Source organism: Monodelphis domestica, chromosome 6 (genome assembly GCF_027887165.1).
Source record: "Monodelphis domestica isolate mMonDom1 chromosome 6, mMonDom1.pri, whole genome shotgun sequence".
Lineage (NCBI taxonomy): Eukaryota > Metazoa > Chordata > Mammalia > Didelphimorphia > Didelphidae > Monodelphis > Monodelphis domestica.
This window is the reverse complement of record NC_077232.1, coordinates 16,712,534-16,733,464: the sequence shown is the minus strand read 5'-3', so window position 1 is coordinate 16,733,464 and position 20,931 is coordinate 16,712,534. Positions and strand designations below refer to the sequence as shown.

The following is a 20,931-nucleotide window of genomic DNA, read 5'->3' as shown; positions in this document are numbered from 1 at the left end:
AGTCATGGTGCATGACTATTCCCCAGTATCAGTGATGGCCACATTTCCCACTATGGTCAAGAACAAATACAGGAGAAGAGAACATCGCTGTGGGGATTCTTTAATGGTCTCTTGGTCACAAGGCCTGAAGGAATGTCAAGTAGTAAGCCTGGCCACAGGATTTCCATTGCCACAAATGATGACATCTATCCTCCAGATGAGATCATGTGGCAGATGGAGAAATGAAAAGGTGACAGGAATAATCACTTTTTCATGGAGAGAGTTACAGGGCTGAATCTGGAGAATTTTGTACTACAAATGGGAGAATATTTAACCAAAGTCATCAAAACTGGGCCCAAAGTAGGTGATGTCTTTGGGTGTACTTCAGGGAAATACATTACTTCTAGATTTGAGGGGGACCTAGATGGACTTCTCACTCAGTGGGGAGGTAGGAATCAAATCTTTAAGTATAACTGAAAGAAAAGGAAAAGTTTGATACTTCAAATTTCAAGCTAACAGGAGGTTTTGGTTTCTGAGGTGAGGTCACCTTCACACTCGTCAGAACAATTTGGAAGAAGAAAGACAAGAGCTGAAAAAGATCTTGGAAATCACCTAGTCAGGCCCCCCCCCGCCCCCCCTCCCCTTTAAACCCTTACCTTCCGTCTTGGAGTCAATACTAAGTATTGGCTCCAAGGCAGAAGAGCGGTAAGGACAGGCAATGGTGGTCAAGTGACTTGCCCAGGGTCACACAGCTGGGAAGTGATGGAGGCCAGATTTGAACCTAGGACCTCCCATCTCTAGGCCTGACTCTCAATCCACTAAGCCACCCAGCTGCCCCCCACTCCCCCCCGGCCCTTATTTTAAAAAAGAAATAAAGTAAAAAGATATGAAAACCTAGAAAACTGCCTAAGCTCTAAAGAAGCAGCAAGCCTAGACTTCCTTGTCAGAATACTTCTCGATCCAACATATTTCCCCAGTTTCACTGCTGCAAGCATGTAAATCTTAATATATACAGACTCCAGTTTATCAATAAGTGAATCAAGGAAGTATAAGATAATAAGCACACTGCATTTGAAGAGAGAAGGCCAGAGAGGGCGAATAACAAGGAAAGTAGAATGAGAGAGGAGAATCCATCCCTGAAACTACACGACCACATTCTCTCTTCAAGTCTCAGGTTGGGGTGCTACTATCTACATGAAAAGCCTCCCCCAACAATCCTCTTCATTCTTAATTGAAAGGATTTCTTCTTGACTCAAAAGTTTCCCTCCAGCCTTTTTCTGGATCTCTCCACTGTCTAAATGAATCCCTATCTTCATCTCTATGCCCTATCACCTTGCACAATGACTTGTCATATTGCTTTTGAATGAAATGAAACAAGCCCCTAACTGCCAGTGTTAAAAAATGAAGAAATAATAATGCCCAGAATATAATACAGAAATGGAGATGGTATTGAGGAAAAAAGATAAACTATGAGGGAGAAAGTTGATTTTTAAACAAAAAGGTACTTTTGTTCGGATTTTGAATAATGTCTCTATGTAGAGAGTGTTTCTTGACTTTTATATTTAACATTTAAACATTTCAGATTTCCCAAAACACTTTCCACACTTTAGTCATTTGATTAGGCCATGTATGAAGTACCTACTCTGTGTGTGGCATTGTGTAGTCTAATAACTAGAGGCTGAGACACCCATGTACAAGGAAGTAGAACTCAAAAAAACAAAAACAAAACAGAGAATCAGCATGGCTTAAGAGAATGAATGCTGGCCCTGGAGTCAAAAGAAGGTCTGAATTGATATACTGCCTCTGATAGTAACTCTGACAGATGTCATTATCCCCATTTTATAGATAAGCAAAAAGAGGCTCACAGCATTTGGGAACTTGCCCCTGATTACACAAGCAAAAAATGTCAGAAGAAGGAAGCAACCCTCTAGGTTATGTCTCTCTAAGCCTAGCACAAGGGGTACGACCCCGCTACCAAACATCACTGGCACTGCTTTCATATCATTTCTTTTAGGAAAAGCTCCAAATGTGCTTATTTGTGACTGATTTAATCATCTACTTTTTATTAAATGGGGAGACTTTGTCACAAGAGAACTAACAGACTTCAAGGATATTTTTCAAAACACAAATTGTTTTGGGGAATGACAATGGCCCTGGGAATTAGAAAAATTGGTTCAATGGTGGAATCGTGGTGGTTACCCAACTTTCTACATTCCTTTCTTCTGATCAAGTGGCTAAAACAAGTAGTTCTCTTGCTATCTTCTATGATTTAGATAATTCCCAACTCAAGTTGAATAGTTAATTAAACTCCTACTGTGCACACAAAAGAGTGCTAGGAATCAAGGGAAATACAAAACCTTTACTTTCATGGTATTTACATTCTTATAATACAGAGTAACAGCAGAGATTTGGAGCTGGAGGAAGACTCCATTTCGAAATGCTACCTCTGATACTTGATGCTGGTGCTATTCAGTCTGACCTCATTTGGGGTTTTCTTGGCCAAAAAATTGGAGTGGTTTGCCATTTCCTTCTCTAGCTCATTTTCCAAATGAGGAAATCGAGACAAATAGGGTGACACATAACTGTGATGGTAGGTATATGAGGCTAGATTTGAACTCTGGTCTTCCTGACTCCAGGTCCAGTATTCTATCCACCATGTCATTTAGCTCCCCTGACAGTGACTATGGGCTAATTCACTGAGCTTCTCTAAGCCTCAGTTTTCTCATCTATGAAATGGGGAAAATATTCATGGTAGTCACCTCATAGGGCTGTCATGAGGATCAGATAAGCTAATGTCTGGAAAGCCCTTGTGCCAACTCTTATTACAGTTACAGAGTACAAAAGTATAAACAAAATGTTATGGACTAAGAAGGAAAAGTTCACTGCTGAATAAAGTTATCAAGGAAGCTTTCCTGGAGGAGGCAGAATCTGAATTGGCTTTTTAATGCAGACATTCCCCAGGCTAGAAATGGGTAGGGAGGCATTCTAGGTATAAAGTTATCTACCGAATCTGTTGAGCATTTTAGAGAAAGAAAATAAAACTATAAATTAGAAGCACTGTCTATTTAGTAATAACGGGAATAAATGAAACCAGTTACATTTGTCCTGTTAATAAGAAAAATTCAGATATTTACAAGTTAAGCTGAATGAAACTATTTTTAAGCACATTTTAAAGGGTATTGCCTAAACTAGACCGAAACCCATGAAATTAATGGATTCACAGAATTTAGAGGTGGAAGGGAACCTTGAAGTCTTTTAATCCAACTCTTTCCTTTTACAGATGAGGAAGCTGAGAGGCCTGGAGAAGGGAAGGAACTTGTTAAAAATCAGAGAGGCAATAGAGGGTAGAGGAAGGATTGAGACCTACATCTTCTAACTATAAATCCAATGGATTTTTACTCTATCTCACTGTGTCTCCATTGCATTTAAATGGAAAAAGCTACTCAAACATTTTTCTCAAGAATTTTCATCCTCTCCATAATCCCTCTAACATTTAAGTGAAACCTGAAAAAGATATCTTCTCAAGCTAGTCCCTTTGTTTATTCTCCACATTACCATGCAGTGTCTGGAAGGCATAAAAGGAAGGCAGAGCTGTTCTGTATTTAACTCAGCACTTGTCACCCAACAAAGCAGAGGAAGTATTCTTTCCAAATCCCTGATCCTCCCAATAAGATCCACCTGGGGCAGGGAGCTCTCTCCAACACTGCTCCCTCCCCACCTTACATAAGGATTCCCAAAGTGCAAATGACTTTTCTTTGTAACCACAAATTACCTTGGAAAGCAAGTGGTGAGGACAGGGTCCTCAAGTTTTCTAAGGTTTCCTGTAACACGTTATCGACCAGACCAGTTTACTCCACCCTGGGCCAACAACTATGAGCATGGAGGGACCAGGCTTTATTTTAGGTCCCCCGAGATCCCTTCTATCTACTGAGAAGGGCAGGCACCCTGTTTCCTTCTGAGCAACAAGCCCAGTAACTCTAGTTCCAGAAGCAATGAAGCGAAGCCTGATGTTCTATGCCACGGAGGCTCCAATTTCAACATATATGCAGGAGTTTATATTCTGGTCAGGGAAGGGACCAAAGCGCCCCAGGCTATGGTGTTTGCACTTACATTAATCATGGCATTGGATGTGATCCTGAAGAGTGTAGCACGTTCATTGACCTGCTTGATCTTTTCATTGCTCTCAGCAGGCAGTTTGAGGGACTCCAGCTCACTGAGGGACCGCTGGAGAGCTGTGCCATGCTTAGCAATCAGGTCATTGCAGGTGCTCAAGTCTTCCACTTTGCTGGAGAGGGTCCGGAGCGTATTCTGAAGTTCTGTCTTATCAGTTTGAGAGACTGATTCTTCATCTCCTGATTCGTCTGTAGAGGAAACAAAACAAAAGAAGTGACCCTGAGTGGAGGCATATTTTCCAAGGAACCAGCCAGTACACCAACTGGACACACCTAAAACTGGTGCTTATCAGTCTTAGCAACTTGGAGGCCCTAGTGAGGCTAGATGAGTACCTGATTACAGGACAGGGATGATGAAGGGGGAGCTCAATGGCTCCTGGGCTCAGGAGTGGGTTATTGAGCCTTTTACCTCTAGTTTGCCGGTTCCAATCCAGCCCAAGCTGACTGTTACTGAAAATCCACTACCATCTGTTGGCTGTTCGGTGGGCCCTGTATGAAATGAGTTGAGAATCTCAGTCTAATTCCTTGTGGACAAAAGTCCACATCACAAAATCCAGAATTGGAACTAATTAATCACTAGCAAAGGCAGGCTCCGGGAATCAGGGACTCAGGGACTGTGTAAGGATATTATGCTACCCAAGTCTCTAATACTTAGGACTAGATACAGAAGTTTACTTCCAAGAGTCACTAGCCCTATTGATTATTAGCCCTACTAGTGTTAAGAGTTCACTTAAGTTAGCATTAAAAAGTGATGGAATCCATCTCAGTCTCCCTAACAATGGGGAAAGGCCCAAGTTCAAATGGAATCTTAACCATGAATTTATCACAATGTGCTGTCTTTGCTATATGAAGTCTAAAAATGGAATGGTAACGAGGAAGAAACCAAAGCATATATTCTGTCCTCTGAATGACAACCCTATCTCAGCCAACAAGTAAACATTCAGTTCAAATTGACTAAAATCAATGTCTAAGTGGGGTGCTTTGGATGAAAAATCAAGAGCACACATATGTAATTTACTTTCTAGAAACCAAGGGAGCAATGAGACTTTCAGATGGGAAGTTTTCATTGACTATTTCAAGGAAACTGCCAGAACTTATATTCTGTCCAATGATTTGGGCTCAAATGAAGAGTCAAGTCAGAGGACACCATAAAGCCTAGATTAAGAAATCAAATCCTAGGGGCAGATGGGTAGCTCAGCGGATTGAAAGCCAGGCAGAGATGAGAGGTCCTGAGTTCAAATCTGACCTCGGACATTTCCTAGCTGTGTGACCCTGGGCAAGTCACTTAACCCCTATTGCCTGGACCTTACTGCTCTTTTGCCTTGGAACCAATACTGATTCTAAGATGGAAGGTAAAGGTTTAAAAAAAAAATCAAATCCTACAACAGTGAAGTGAGAAATAAGTGAAAAATGCTACTGGATCCAAGTGGAGGGTTTGTAGTAAAACCCAAAGATTAACCCCTTAGGCAAAAGGGTTTCTTGAACCTGTAAAGTCATATTAAAGCATCAATCAGGTAGGCAGTTTGTATTAAAAAGACTAAAGTCCTTGCTACATCTATAAGAATACTGCTTTAGAGTGACTGGAAACCTGAGGGAACTATACCTAAAAGATCCAAGGGAACAGCAGATTGGCTTTAAGGTCCAATCAGCAGAGCATGATGGGGCCAAATCAGACTGTTCCCTGTTAAATATTAACAAGGAAATTTACAATGTGCATCTCTCTCTTTTCTATCCTCACTTACCTGACTCTGCCAACATCTTCACAGCCTTTGCCTTGGCCAGTTCCAAGGCTGTCACCCAGCGCTGACGCTCTACTTCTGAGCTGGCCTTCAGGTGGTAAGTCTGAGCTCCACCATTAGAGATGATGAAGTTGCAGGAATCCTCCACAGTGATGTTGGCAGTGGCTAGGTTGATGGTTCCTCGGCAGGTGTGCCGCATTTCTGCCTTTGACCTATACCAAAGGAAACAAAAGACAAGTCCTGTAAACTGGAGGACTGAAAATCTATTCCTGATCAGGTCCCATTCCCTTTCAATACCCTGAGATTTGAAGACAAGTCTTACAAACCTGCAAATTCTAGGTAGGGTTTTTTATTGATTCTAAAATGTAAAGCAGGCTATGTGGAGTTGTCTTCCAAGCCTATAAACGCTGGTTCTAAGTCAGAGAACACTCCATACCCCTTGCTATCATCAGAATTACTTTTCATTGACCAAATAATGGCTAGTTTCTTTAGGTATTTCTCACACCATCCTAGAGGGTTAAGTTTAAGATGTATCACCTTAATTAGGCATTTTATGCAACATATTTGTGACTTGTAACATCTTAGGAGTAAGTAACCACTCCCCTGGCTCATCTCTGCAACAGTTTCAATGAGGAAAAGATGAGACAAAAAGAAAACTCTCATTCTGGGTTCTATTTGTATTAGAAGACTATAAAAAGTCTCTAGACCTTTTTGAAATGAAGCTCAATAAATGCATCATGGAGCTATTTCTTGGCCTGACATAAACCGTTTTTGTGGGGGCAAGAAAAGGACGGGCAGCCATTGTCTTCCTGGCCCAGCAACTCTCCTGAGGAGAAACTGTTAAAGCGTCCTATTCCTTACTCACTGGGTGAGATTCAGAGATCTTCTGATCCTTGGTGTAAAAGTTCCCTGGAGCTCCCTGACTGGCAGGTTTATTAATAGCACTCACTTCTAGAGCTTTACTGCACTGCTCAGTGACACAACAACCAGCAAGAGGTTCTTCACTAAATAACAAACCTCAATTAAATCTATACTTTTGCAACAGAAGCAGAAATGTGCATGGCTCTCAAAAGCCCTCCCAATGTCAACTTTCCCACTACAGATAGTCAGTGATAAGGCCCTCCCGATAAAAGGCAGCCTGGTTACTAAGGCTGTGCTCTGACCAACCCAGAAACACAAAGAGATCAAAGTCCCTTGACAATCTTTAGTTCTCTTTCTCATTGGCTACAAGGCCAAACACACCTGGAATGTCCTGAATTCCTACATGTCCAAAAGGGCACACATTACATCTCTTCCCAAAGTTTGCTTACTCTCTCTGCTTGAGTCTGTTTTTTTTTCTGACCACTCACTATCTCTCCCCCTCCCACCTCCAACTGTAAAAGAAAGTGAGGGTTCTCAATAGACCATGCATTGCCCTTCCTTCTACCTGATCCACGAGTAACACGAGCCCATGCCGCAGGCTATTTGCACCCCCCTCAGGCTTCAGTTACTCTATGAATAATACAGGCCAAATTCCAGGCACACAGCTGACACACAGGCTCACCCTTCCTTTCCCTTCCAAGGGCACCACCTGGCCCCTTCATCACATTCCTTCTCGCTGGCAATTTCCATAAGCTACTTCATGGGAATCTCTTGTATCTAGTATGAAATCCCCAAATTAACCACTTAGTAGTTAGAAACACTTCTAGAGCCCACAGGTAAGGCCTGCTTGAGTTCAGTTTAGTTCTGTTGGGCTCAGGTGCCTGCTTCTAAATGCCCAGTGAATAAGGAGAGACATGATGCTCATAAGATTGGGGAGTTCTTAAGGAAGTATGTTTTTAAGTGGTATTTTCTAGCTTGAAAGTTTTTCCCTTTAAATATATTCCCCAATCAACAAATGGTCAAAGGATATAAATAGGCAGTTCTCAGATGAAGAAATTAAAACCATCAATAATCACATGTTAAAGTGTTCTGAATCTCTCATAATTAGAGAAATACAAATCAAAACAACTCCACAGTACTACCTCACACCTGGCAGATTGGCCAATAATGGCAGCAAAGGAAAATGATAAATGTTGGAGGGGATGTGGCAAAATTGGGACATTAATATACTGCTGGTGGAGTTGTGAATTGATCCAACCATTCTGGAGGGCAATTTGGAACTATGCCCAAAGGGCGCTAAAAGATTGTCTGCCCTTTGATCCAGCCATAGAGCTTCTGGGTTTGTACCCCAAAGAGATAATAAGGAAAAAGACTTGTACAAGAATATTCATAGCTGCGCTCTTTGTGGAGGCAAAACATCGGAAAATGGCAGGGAATGACTTAACAAATTGTGATATCTGATAGTGATGAAATACTATTGTGCTGAAAGGAATGATGAGCTGGAGGGATTCCATGTGAACTGGAACCACCTCCAGGAATTGATGCAGAGTGAGAGGAGTAGAACCAGGAGAACATTGTATACAGAGACAGATACATTGTAGCACAATCAGATGTAACACTTTTCTACAGGCAGAGAAATATGTGAGAAAGAACACTATCCACATCCAGAGAAAGAACTGTGGGAGCAGAAATGCAGAAAACATACGACCGAACACATAGTTCAATGGGGATGTGATGGGGGTTTTGGCATTAAAAGATCACTCTATTGCAAATATGAATATATAAATAGGTTTTGAACAATGATACATGTATAACCCAGTGGAATTGCTCATCAACTCAGGGATGGGGGAGGAAAGAGGGGTGGGAAAATCATGAATCATGTAACCATGGAAAAATATTTTAAATAAATTATATTTAAAATATGTGTGTGTGTGTGTGTGTGTGTGTGTGTGTGTGTGTGTGTGTACACACACATATAGAGAGTTGAGGGACAACTAGGTAGCTAGTGGACAGAATACCAGGCCTAGAGATGGAAGTTCAAATCTGGCCTCAGACACTTCCTAGCTGTGTAACCTTGGGCAAGTCCCGTAAACCCAACTGCTGAACCCTTGGCACTCTTCTGCCTTAGAATAATTGATACTAAGACAGAAGGTAACAGAAGGGGTATATGTATTTGATAACAGAGCTCTAGGCAGAGGATTTATATCTGAGGGTCTATGCTATACATAGACACATCATAGTGGTCAGATATGTAGGAGGACAAGAAAAGGGCTGAGAACCAGGGTTGCAAGAATAAAGGACAACACTACAGCTAGTCTGGGTGTAGGGAAAAATATAACTAGCCTCCCAGGAATTCTTTTGGAAGGGGCAGATGTAATTAAAAAGCAGCTTACACATCTAGGGCTTTAGGGTCTCCAAAGCACTTTCCTGCCTGCTTACACTAATAGGGAAATAGGACAAGTATTATCACTCCTGTTCTGCAAATGAGGGAACCAAGACCTAACAGATGTTAGTTAACCTGACTTGGCAAATGAGCCACAGCTGATGGCTGGTAGAGCTGGGACTGGAACCCAAGGCTTCTCATTCCAAGTTCACTGGTCCCGGACCTCCACCATACTGCACAATTGTAGGTATATAAAGGAAGAGTAAGGATTCTCATTGCAGCTTGAAATTTTTAAGCCTGGCTAGCAAGCCATATTGTGGTGTGGCCCCAAGTGTAGCTCTTGGTGATAACTCAGCATCCTGTTGGCTGGTTGGCGTGTGAACAGAACTCTTGAGGGAATAATATTAAGCAGCAGTTCTCAAACTTTTTGGTGTCAGGACACCGTACACTCTTTTGTTTAAGTGGGTATCTACTGATATAGCATTGGAATTTAAAGCATTTTAGCATTATTATGAAAATAGTTTTGACATCCTGGATCCCCTGTAAGAGTCTCAGGGATACACAATGGTCCCCAGATTATACTGTGAGAACCTCACTGATCCACATTTGTATCTCAGGATATCTTGGGTTATAGTCTATCTGCAGTCAGAGATTGCTTGGAGAACTCAGAGTTCTCTGAGACTAATGACAATAAGGTTACAGGGATGTCCAAGACCCCAACAGACTAATGAATTTGGCAGGAATCTGGGTCAGGAAAAAAGTCAGCACAAAAGTTAAAGCTTCCTCATTTATATGCCATTTTTTGGAGAAGAACAAAACAGATGAGAGGCAAAATTCAAGGAAGTCTAAAGAAGCAAAAGAATGTAGGAGATAAATGTACTGAGGGCAAAAAAGCCCTGCATCTGATGAGAAAAGTGTTGCACATGGTGGGGAAGAGGATAATACTTCTAAGAACACAAAGTAAAGAGAGATTATGAGGCCCGATTGTGAATTGACAAGTATAAAAATGACTGTGATCACAGGTGAATGGATGGAAAAAGATGGGCTGTGGGGATTTGAAGAAGATGGACAGGAACTTAGAAATTCATCTAGTCCAAGACACTGAGTTTATGAGTAAGACAACTAAGGCTAGGCTCCCGACAAGTAGCAAAGCTGGAATTCAAATTCAGGTCTTTTTTGTTATATCTCAAATACCATTACTTAAGGCAGGACAAAATGGGATTCTTAGTATATCCTTTGTCTCCAACTTTTGCCATCTCTGCTCAGGCTGATATAGGAAATGGGACAGAATGCAGAAAAATCTGATTGCTGGTCCAGTGACTAGCAGGAAGGAGCAGAAATGAAGAGTTAGTTGGCTGGCTAATGTTATATTTCCAACACTACTGTGGGGAGTCATGAGTTTCCTGAACCCTGAAGGGAAGAGTGTTTTGGAATATACCCTAATTCAATTCAACAAACATTTGCTAAGCTATCTATTGTAAAGTACATTCAATACCCAAGATCTGTGAATGTAATTATTACAGGCCAATAACCCATTGTCCTCTACTGAATGCTTCAATCCAATTAAACTAGTACTCAACCTTAGCTTTGGGCAAAGTTAGTTAGACTTTCTAGGCCACCTCCTTTTCACCAAACTGCATTGAACATAACCAGCAACAAAAAGGGGGGCAGGTCAGTTAGGGCCTAACTATCCAGATGATTCACTTATATGAGGCATGCGTGTTGTTGACGATCTTAATTTGTTGTGCAGGATTAGGGCTTTAGATTTGTAATTTTACAAATGTAGAAAAGCCCAGAGCACTTTGTATGAGAGCAATCAACACTCTTGGAATATCTCTACTTAACCAAAGACCTATGTAACAGAACTGATCACAACAAAGTGATAATTTGGGGGTGAGGATGACTCTATCAAGTCTATTCAGACTATTGAGCAGCAAGAAAAAAATTAGAAGACTACTAAAAATATTGTAGAGAAGATTCTTGCTTCAAATGCTGATTGTACTACATGGTCCCTGAAGTTGCCTCAGACCCTAATATTCTATAACTGTGATTGTATATAAAAGGAATAAAGATAAATTGAAGTCATCTTAGGTCAACCATAAACCCCAAGGAAGGGGAAGCAAAATTCAGGCAAATTATAGAAAGCCAAGGAAGATGGGAAAGAGTATGAAGGGCAATAAAAACCTCATTTCTGATAGGAAAAACCTTTGGGTTTAAGGTGTTGTGGATGACACATAAAAAGGTTAACAAACCTGAATGGAGAAGGGATGGAAAAACTAAAAGTTCCAGGGCTTTGGAGTAAGTGGGATGCGCTAAGTCCCTTTCAAGCTCTGACACTATGTTGTTCTTTAAAGTTGTTTGAGAATGTTTGAGTTTACAGAAGATGATATTTATTAAATCAATAAAGGCAGCCTGGATTTTAAGAGAGAATTCTTTGTGTTGATTATTCCTGGCTGGTGGTGTTTATTTGTGTCTGGAGCTTGTGGGCAGCATATAGAACACAGATTGGCCTAAATGCAGTTAAATTGGGTTTCACAGAATAATAACTGCTGAATCGAAGAGAGGGTAAATCTGTCTTACAGGCCAGCTGGGTCTCCAGGTATGTTTGAGTGGCTAACTCTTGTGCTTTCTCCCCTCTATTTGTATCTATGAATGTACAGAAAAAATTTAATCGAACGGGCACTCGGGGGATATAGGCAATAACCTCTGCCAAAGGGACCTGACCCCAGGGTGGATTTCTGTGTTTTGGAGATAAGCCGGTGCCTGTGATTAGTCCCGTGGGTTCGCTTTGCTAGATGTGAGTGGACTGTAAAAAGAAAACAAGCCCAAGCAGAAAGTTTGGGCTATTAACATCTGCTGAGCTGGGCGGAATTTAGGGCACGCTTCTGAGTTTGGCAGGTCAGCCAGTGCCCGTGCTGACTGGTCCTGCTCGGGTGGAGAGAGTCCGGGCCAAGTCCCAAGCTATAGTTTGTTTGGGTTTCTGTAGTGCAGCAGCGATGTTGGCAGAGTTGAGTCCAGCACAGGGCACTCCCCGTGGGTTCCGCTGATAAGCCCCGGTGACTCTGCCTTAGTTGATTAGTCCCATGTGAACTCGTGTGTGTGTGTGTGTGTGTGTGTGTGTCTGTATGTCCGTACTAGTCAAAGTCAATACAGCGGTTCTTAGGGCAGGGGACAGATGTCAGACGTGGCATCTCACCTCGGCCACCTATTTCCTGCCTTCATGACCTTGGTTTGGCCAGGGCCTCAGTTTCCCTCCCCCTCCCTCTTGGTAAAGCGGGGGCGGGGACGGGGGAGGGGAAGAGGTTGGGCCGAAGCTTGCTCGGCTGGCGGGGGCCCTGAACGCCGAGTTCAGGCGCCGGACTGACCTGTAGTAGCTGAGGAGCCCGTTGCTCAACACGAACCACCGTCGCTGGTAGCCCTTGATGTAATTGGTCCATTTGAAGAGCCAGCCCTCCCGGGCCGAGCCGGAGCCTGAGCCCCCGGTCCCGCCGCCCGAACCCCCCGTGGGCGGAGCAGGGGCGGGACCGGCCGCCGACCCTCCCCCAGCCGTGGCCGTGGGGCCCGGCCCCGGTCCCGGGCCTCCTCCAGAAGCGACCGCCGTGGGGCCCGGCGCTATTCCGGGCCCGGGCCCGGAGTCGCCGCGTCCTCCTCCTCCCGTCGCGGCCGATCCCGAGCCTCCGCCGCCCGGCGCAGCACCCATAGCCGGGCCGGGCCCCACCACTCCCCGCAGCTCGGTCGCCGCCATCACCCCCAGACACCGGCCCCGGAGGCCACGAAGCAGCAGCGGTAGCACCCGGACTCCCTCCTTGTCTCTCACACACACACAGCAAGCGCAGCAGCGGCCACCGCGCAACGTCCACGCCCCGCCTGTCCAGCGGCCGGGAGGCGGGACCAGCCGCCGCGATGGAGGCCACCCATTGGTTCGTACAGCCGCCCCTCGGCCAGTGGCTTCTTGCCATTGGTGCCTTGCCCAGGCTGGTCAAATAGCCCCACCCCAAAGTACACCTGGGTGGGACACTTCCGCCAGAGATTTTGCAGATTGGGTGGCAGGGAAGCCAATCAGACCCAGGCCGTGGTTCATTGGTCCTGGGGGTTGGAAATCTTCCATACCCACAGAGGAAGAGGGAGCGGGCCCAACCAGCTGCGTAAGTGATTGGCCCTGGCTTCCGCCATTCGTTTTAGTTTATGTCTCCGTCACTGCCACGTCACCCCGTTCCATCACTCCTTCCTCATACCCTCTTCCGCCCTCGCCGATTGGTTGTTCGGCTCCTGCTCTGGTTTACTTTAACAGTCTTGAGCCAATCAAGATCCTGATAGGTAGGAACCTTTCGACTTCTTCACTTTCTAGTGGTCGATGCCATAGCCACTCAGTAGGCACCAAAGAGGCGTTTCTGAAGCCAAGCGCTGAAGGGGACCCTTGTAGTGAAGGGAGAGGCGGGACTTCGGAACCCAGAAAGATTACTGGCTCCCAGAGCCTGAAAGACTGGGCCTTTTGATGCTGACCAATGGTGGCTCTGGGTTCTGGAGCAGCCAATCCATGCCGGGAACAGGGTTGTGGGCGTGGTCTCCTTAGGATGGGGGGGTGAGGATGGAAAGGGGCGAGAAGGGGGGAGAAAGCAGCAGCTGCAGGGTTGGCGCAGGCGCAGTGCAGGGGCCGGGCCTCTTGTCTCAGATTCTGTCTACTTTCTCTTTACTCTTGTCTCGGATGGAAACCCAGGAGGAGTCCCTGCCCACGCCGGGCTTCAGGATCTTCAGATACAGGTTGGGGTTTTAAACACCTGGTTTTCGGGGAGAAGATGCAAGCTTTCAGGACCCACAGATATGCAGGCATGGGCAAGGCCTGTCCCCAGACCAGAGTTTTACCTCCTGCTGTCTCCCACGTCCCTATGCGCCTGCGTGCCCCGCCCAACTCCCCTCCCGCCCCACCCCGGGCCAATTTCTCCCCCTTCTCCCCTTCCAGCTTTTACCCTTTCATTCAAGGCCCTTCACTCCTCCATGAAGCATCCTCCACCCTCGCTCCCAGGACAGTTCTATTTAACGAAGAATTGAGGTTCCAGGGGCAGAGCCGGCCCATTCTGGTTAACTCAAATTCCATTCATTTATCCCTCTATTCAACAAAAGATTATCACGAAGGGAACAGTTTCAGAAAAAGGTGAGAAGACTTGTGTGGACTGATCCATTGGGAAGTGAGCAGAACCAGGAGAACGATTTAAGCAGTAACAACATCAGCACTGTCTGCAGAGAAGACTGAAAAACTCCAAATGAATTTCCCCGAGTGTATGTTAGGGTTGTGATTTGTTGTCTGAAAATCTGTTTTCCATGCCTTGTTCTTTATGGGTGACTTGAATAATAAGCAAGTTAATTAAACTTTCCAAGCTTCAGTTTGCTCATCTGCTAAATGAGGATAAAAGTCTTGGTACTTCCTGCCTCACTGTAAGTCTTTTGTAAAGTTTAAAGCCCTCTAGAATTGTGAGTTATTGTGATTAGGAAGATGAAATCAGAAATAGTCACCATCTTCAAAGATCTCAGTCTTGTAAATTCTGACAGTCGCTCATTCAGCAGATATTTATTACATACATATCCTTTGGAACAGGTCAAGCTCCATAATTATGGGTCAGACTCACACAACTCAATTGGAAAGCCAGGAATCCAACCCAGCTGCTTTTTTATGCCTCCCTATTCTGCTCAGATGGTCCCAAGACTTCACCTTGATGGCCCTCTGATACTTTGAGATATCTTGACTCAGGCTCCTTATACTCCACTCATCAACCTTCTTTTTCTGACTTTACTAATTCTGACGGTGACAACGTCCTTCATCAGCTTCCTGTGTGATAAACCGGTGGATGATTTTTTGATTCTTCCCTGTCTCTCATCTCACATCTGCTTGATTATCTTGTCTCCATTTTCCTATTTCCTCTTGTCTGTTCTTACTACTGCTCTTGAAAGAGCTTCATTACCACACTCATCCTACTGCAGTAGATTCTAAAATGTCTTCCTGCTTCCTCTCTCTGGTTCTTCCAAGCCATTCTTCCTTCTCTTGCCACAATAATCTTCCATTATGTGGTCGGTCATATCATTCCTCTGATCAGAAATGTTCTCTGTTTCCCTATTGCCTCCAGAGTAAACAAACTGCCTTATCTTCTCTCTACAATCTAGAGGTACAAATGATTTGTCTTTCTCATGTGCTACTTTGGACTACTTGGACTACTTTATGCTCCAGCCAAACTGGTCAAACTAACTGTGCCTTAGGACTTTGGCTCACATTCTTCTCCATGCATATAATAGCCTCTCTTCATCTCTTGAATTCTGACCAGCTCTTTATAGCCCACCTGTACCGGGATGTCATATCCAACAATTGTCTCCCATCCATACATCCACACATAAATATTACTCAAGATTCCTTAGAAGATATAAAAACAGAGCTAAACCTTATCATTGGCCCTCTGACTATTAATGGTAAAAAAAGGTAGTAGGGCATGTCAAAGTTGTTCACTTCTGTGATGGAGAAGATCCAGTACAGAGTTCAAATTGAAGAGATGATGAAGTCATCCACATGTTCTTGTAATGAATGATATTGCCCTGGGGGCATCCAAACTATAATATTGCAAGCTTCCTCTAATAGATCAATCTGTAAACAATTATTGAGCATCTACTATGTGCCAGTGCTTGTAATACAAAAAGAGGTAAAAGACCATTCTTGAGTTCAAGGAGCTTAAAATCTAATATGAGAGAAGATTTGTAAACAATTGTATACAAACAAGCTTGTTAAGTTGCTTCAGTTGTGCCCTGACCCCATTTTGGTTTTTCTTTGCAAAGGTACTTTAATGGTTTGCTATTTCTTTCTCTAGTCTCATTGGATAGATGAGGAAACTGAGGCAAACAGTTCTAAATGACTTGCCCAGGGTCACACAGCTAGTAACTATCTGAAACCAGTCTGCACTCTATCCACTATGTGACTTAGTTGCTTTTACAAACAAGCTATCTATAGGATAAATAAGAAAAAATTAATGGAAGGAAGGCACTAGAATTAAGGGTTGGGAAAGGCTTCCTTTCAAATATGAAATTTTAGTTGGGGTTTTAACCCAGAAAATCAGGAAGAATTGAAGAGGGAAGGTGTTTCAGGCAGCCAGAGAAGCCAAGAGATGGAATGTTTTGTTTATGAATCAACTGGGAGACCAATACAACTGGATCAGAAAGACTAGAAAGGTCGAAAGGGACTAGGTTATGAGAGGCTTTGAACGCCAACTAGGTAACCTTAGGGAGCCATATACTATTCAAAATTATTTTGTCTGTTACTAAACTTCTACCTCAAGGAGGTCATTGATAAGAAGAAAGTCCTTATATGTAAAAATATGTGTAACAAGTCTTTGTGAAATCAAAGAATTGGGAACAAAGTCAATGTTAATGACTGTAATGGGGAAATTTAAGGCTTCTGGGAGAAGGTTATAATATAGTAATGGTTACAAATGTGGCTACAAGATTTATATAATATTAACAATGGCCGCCAAGGAATTTACTTATGAAATTCCTAAAATGAAACACTCAAGTCAGAATGAGGTTTATGGAGGTTTAATCACACTGGGAGTAGGGAAAAGGTTAGGGAGAGAAGGAGAGAAGAGAAAAGGGAAAGAGGCTACTCAACCTCTGACCAAGGCAGAGGGAGTTTAGGCCTAAAGGCCCAGGTGGAAAGAACCAGTCCTTAACTCACGTGACCGATCTGAAGGAAAGCTGTCTGCGGGCGTCCTCTCTCTCCAAGCTCCTAACACCCACTCCCCCTAGCTCTCTCCACAGGAAGTTCCGCCAATCCCAGAGGCTGTTCCCTACCTCTCTTCCTGTGTCTCACAAATCCAATGGTTGGCTCTAGCTTGGCTTAGGACAGCCCAGGTGGGCAGTTAGTTATTTCTGATTAGTCATTGACTAGCGCATGCCCGTGTAGGTGGGTGTGCACAATTTTTGGGTGCTAGACCAAGATGGAGACTTTTAAAATTCACATGACTCAGCATGTGAATATAAAGTAATTTGACTCCTATAAGAAATCATTGTTATGATAGAGACAGAAAAGGGTGGAAAGATTCACATAAATTGATGCAGAATGAAGTAAGCAGAGCCAAGAAAACAACATGCAATAAATATGGTGATTGCCATACCACCAATAGAAAGGACAACTACTGTGGATGAGGAAATAATAATATAAATAATCAATAATCTATAAAGATCAACCACCTCATACACTACCAAAAAATCAAAAGTTGATGTTTCAGAATTACAAAGAACAAGGATGACTCTAAAGAAGAAAGAGCAGAAGACTCTCCAACCCTACCTCTTTGCAGAGGTGGGTGGGCCCCAAGGTATTATACTACACATATTTTCAGACCTTTTGGATATATTTAGTGTATGCATATACATGTATGCATAATTGATGTTTTTTTGTACCTACTTGTAGATATAAAAACATATATCTGGGAGGGGAAGGAGAGGGACTGGAGAAATTTTTGGTGATATGAAACAACCAAAAGGACATCAATAAAATGTATTTCTTAGAAAAGAAAGGCCATGATCATGTCATGGGCATTGTACCCCTAGAAACTCAGACAAACTATTATCAGGGAAATTCCTTTGCTCCCTTATACCCAGCCTCTGACTCCCAACCCCAAAACATCTGACCTTGAGAGGATTATCCTCCTTTGATTGTCCCATTGATCCAAATCATAAGAACCAACCCCATGCCTTCAGGGAAAACTCCTCCCCAACCCCTTGCCCCAGAATCAAGTCTTCATGGGGAGCTCCCCAATGCCTCTATGCTGTCTTGCTTGCCAAAAATGCAACATTACTAATAAATCTCTCTTTACTTTTAAGCTAAATTTGGAGTCTTGCATTCTTGCAAAAGGTATCCGTCCCGAACCCCAGGGGTACACATTTACACCCCACAACAATCATATTTTTGTGCATTAGATGGAGTAAGATATACTAGTTCAAATGGGTCAAACATAGCAAACCACAATCCTGAGTGCCTCTGGAACTCGATTAAAATGTAATTGGGGAGGGAACTGGGTGACTCAGTGGATGGAGACCCAAATCTAGAGATAGGAGGTGCTGGGTTCAAATCTGATTTCAGACACTTCCCAGCTGTGTGACCCTGAGCAAAGTCACTCAACCCCCATTGCCTAGCCCTTACCACTCTTCTGCCTTGGAACCAAAACATTGTATAGATTATAAGATGGAAAGTAAGGGTTAAAAATAATGTAATTGGGAAATGTCAAGGGCATTGTACCCTCAGAAACTCAGGCATTAGGCCCTCCTGACTCCCAACCCAAAACACCTGACCTTGAAAGATTTGCCCCATTGAATTGAGAAGGACAAAGAGACACACCTCATTCATTCATCCTCCAAATCAAGAGAACCACCCCCAAGCCCTCCAGCTAACCTCCTCCAGAGTCAAGTCCCCACTGCTGTAGAATATAAAAACCCCAGAATGGAGGCATTCTAGATGCATCCTCTCAGGTTGCTCCACTCATGCTGTCTCCCTGGCCAAAAATTCAACATTACTAATAAACCTCTCTCTTTACTTTTGAGTCTTGCATTCTTGGAAAAGGTATCCTTCCCAAACCCAAGGAATTAAAACCTCACACACACCCCTTTGGGGAGGCTGATATGCGAGGGATTTTGAGATTGTTTTCATTCCCCTTTAACTACAACTATCTTTAGGCTCCATCATTTCACTCTAAACTTCTGATACTACTTTAAGATAACACATCACTCTGGAATCTCTGCTGCAAATTCTCAAATGAGCAGGTGTTACTTTCAAACCTCTTAGCCAGGTAAAATGCTCCTATTAAACTTTCCCACTTCAACTCAATCTGGGGACTAGCTCTGTCCTGTCTAGGTTCTCTACTTAAAGGGACTTTGCTCAGGAGAAATAAAATGGCCAGTTTTATGTCTTCTACAGAAATATTTTTAAAATCAATGAAAATGACGAGAAACAATACTCACCTGTATTCCATATCTTCAGGAATCCTTCAGATTCTAGGCTGCAGGAAAATCTGGTCCAGGCTTTTGGCTGCTAAGAAATGTCTTGAGGTAAAACTTTAATAGATTTTAATCACTTCAGCCACACTCCAGAACTGGGGTGTAAAATACAGGGCATTGCTAGAAATTTCTTAAAAGAGTTTCCCAGGTGAGAAATTCCTTTCTCTATCAGTAATCATGTGCCAGTGATCATCAGAAACAATGCCCACAAAACCATTAGTTCTCTCCACTTAAAAAGGAAGGGGGCAGCTGGGTGGCTCAGTGGATGGAGAGCCAGGTCTAGAGATGGGAGGTCCTGGGTTCAAATTTGACCTCAGAGACTTCCCAGCTGTGTGACCCTGGGCAAGTCACTTGACCCCCATTGCCTAGCCCTTACCACTCTTCTGCCTTGGAGCCAATACACAGTATATGGCTCCAAGACAGACTCCAAGACAGAAGGTACGGGTTTAAAAAAAAAAAGGAAAATTAGTTATCAGTATTCTCTGATCTTTTAAAACAAAAACTTATTATCTATTGTAATGGTTGCACTCTGGAAATTTACCTTAAAAATTCCAAAAAATCCAGGTCTAGGATCCTTTTACTTTTTCAAAAACTAAAACCTGTAACATTTTTTCTTCAAACACAAAACTTAGGGTTACTAAGAAAAGAATGATTAATTACTAAGAAAAATGACCTTTAACTCTGAATACCTCGACAATTTTCTTCTCTTTTTCCTTTGTTTTTTAACTCTAATTTACTTTTGGCTCCAAGTTTGCCTTTCTCTTAGCTTTGCTTCAAACCACTTTGGCCTATGGCTAAAGCCGCTCCTAAAGAGGAAATTTGTTGGTCAGTTTAAAAATGTTCAGGGTTTCCTTATTATTTAAAGCGATGCCTTTCCCCCAATATTTCTTGTCATTTACAACAATTCAATGACTGCAGTTGACCATCCTAAAATGAAATTTCTTTACTCCAGAATTCACACACACCTTGCTATTTGAAAACACTTAACAGCTGGAAAAAAAAATGTGACAACAGACTGCAGAGTCTGGATGCTCTGGCCACTGACCCTTGGGAGTGCCACCGACTCAGGATGGACTCCGAGGAACAAAAGAATTTGGGGAACCTCTATACATACCATTTGGGGAGTCCAGAGACAGGGAAAGATGATTGACATCACCATAGCTACAAGGAAATGGGAGAGTTCAAACTACACTGACAGGAAACAATCAAACTTGGGAAAAGAATCCTAGCTACAGTCTAGGTGTAAGGGAAGGGGATGCTTACAATGGATACAGAAGGATGCTTCCTGCCCAGGTGTGGATCTTCCTGGGAAAGGTTCTGATACAATAGGGGACACTACCTAAAACAAGAGGGTCCTTAGCATATGCTTATCCCACCCAACCAGGACTGTCATTTCCCTGAGGATCTCCCATTCATTCTGAAACTGCTAGCTTGGGATTCCCTTCAGGGTAGGTTCCCATGGGAACAGGGAACAAGTACAAGCTTTGGGGTCTCCAATCTACAAGCTAGTCCTGAAAATTGGGGTTCATCAGATCTCACCAGATAACAAGTTTGGGATTCCTCGATTCCATGTTGACAGTAATCATCCTAAGACAGTAAGGTAAGGGTTCCCCCCCAAAAAAGATGCAGCCCAGGAACTGAGACACCTTGCCCTGCATTAAGGGAGAGACTCATCCCACAACCATGCCACATTTGGAAAGGAACTTGGGGGGAGCAAGCTTTAATAACAACTGTTTTAAGTTTGAGCCTACTCTCCTGGGATACCAAAGTG

General features: G+C 43.3%; 1 protein-coding gene and 1 long non-coding RNA gene across 2 annotated transcripts in view; one reads left to right on the top strand and one right to left on the bottom strand.

The window, feature by feature from the left end:
• OSBP (oxysterol binding protein) overlaps positions 1–12,879 on the bottom strand; it is a 30,747-nt gene extending 17,868 nt beyond the window's left edge. The window contains 3 exon segments of the mRNA NM_001252631.1: positions 4,090–4,340; positions 5,894–6,102; positions 12,500–12,879. Of these exon segments, the coding sequence (NP_001239560.1) occupies positions 4,090–4,340; positions 5,894–6,102; positions 12,500–12,879 (840 nt within the window).
• A 223-nt stretch (positions 12,880–13,102) lies between these two features.
• LOC103105238 (uncharacterized) lies at positions 13,103–17,989 on the top strand. The gene is made up of 2 exons (XR_008912721.1): positions 13,103–13,451; positions 13,852–17,989. It is a non-coding gene; the product is annotated as an uncharacterized LOC103105238 (long non-coding RNA).
• Positions 17,990–20,931: the final 2,942 nt, after the last annotated feature.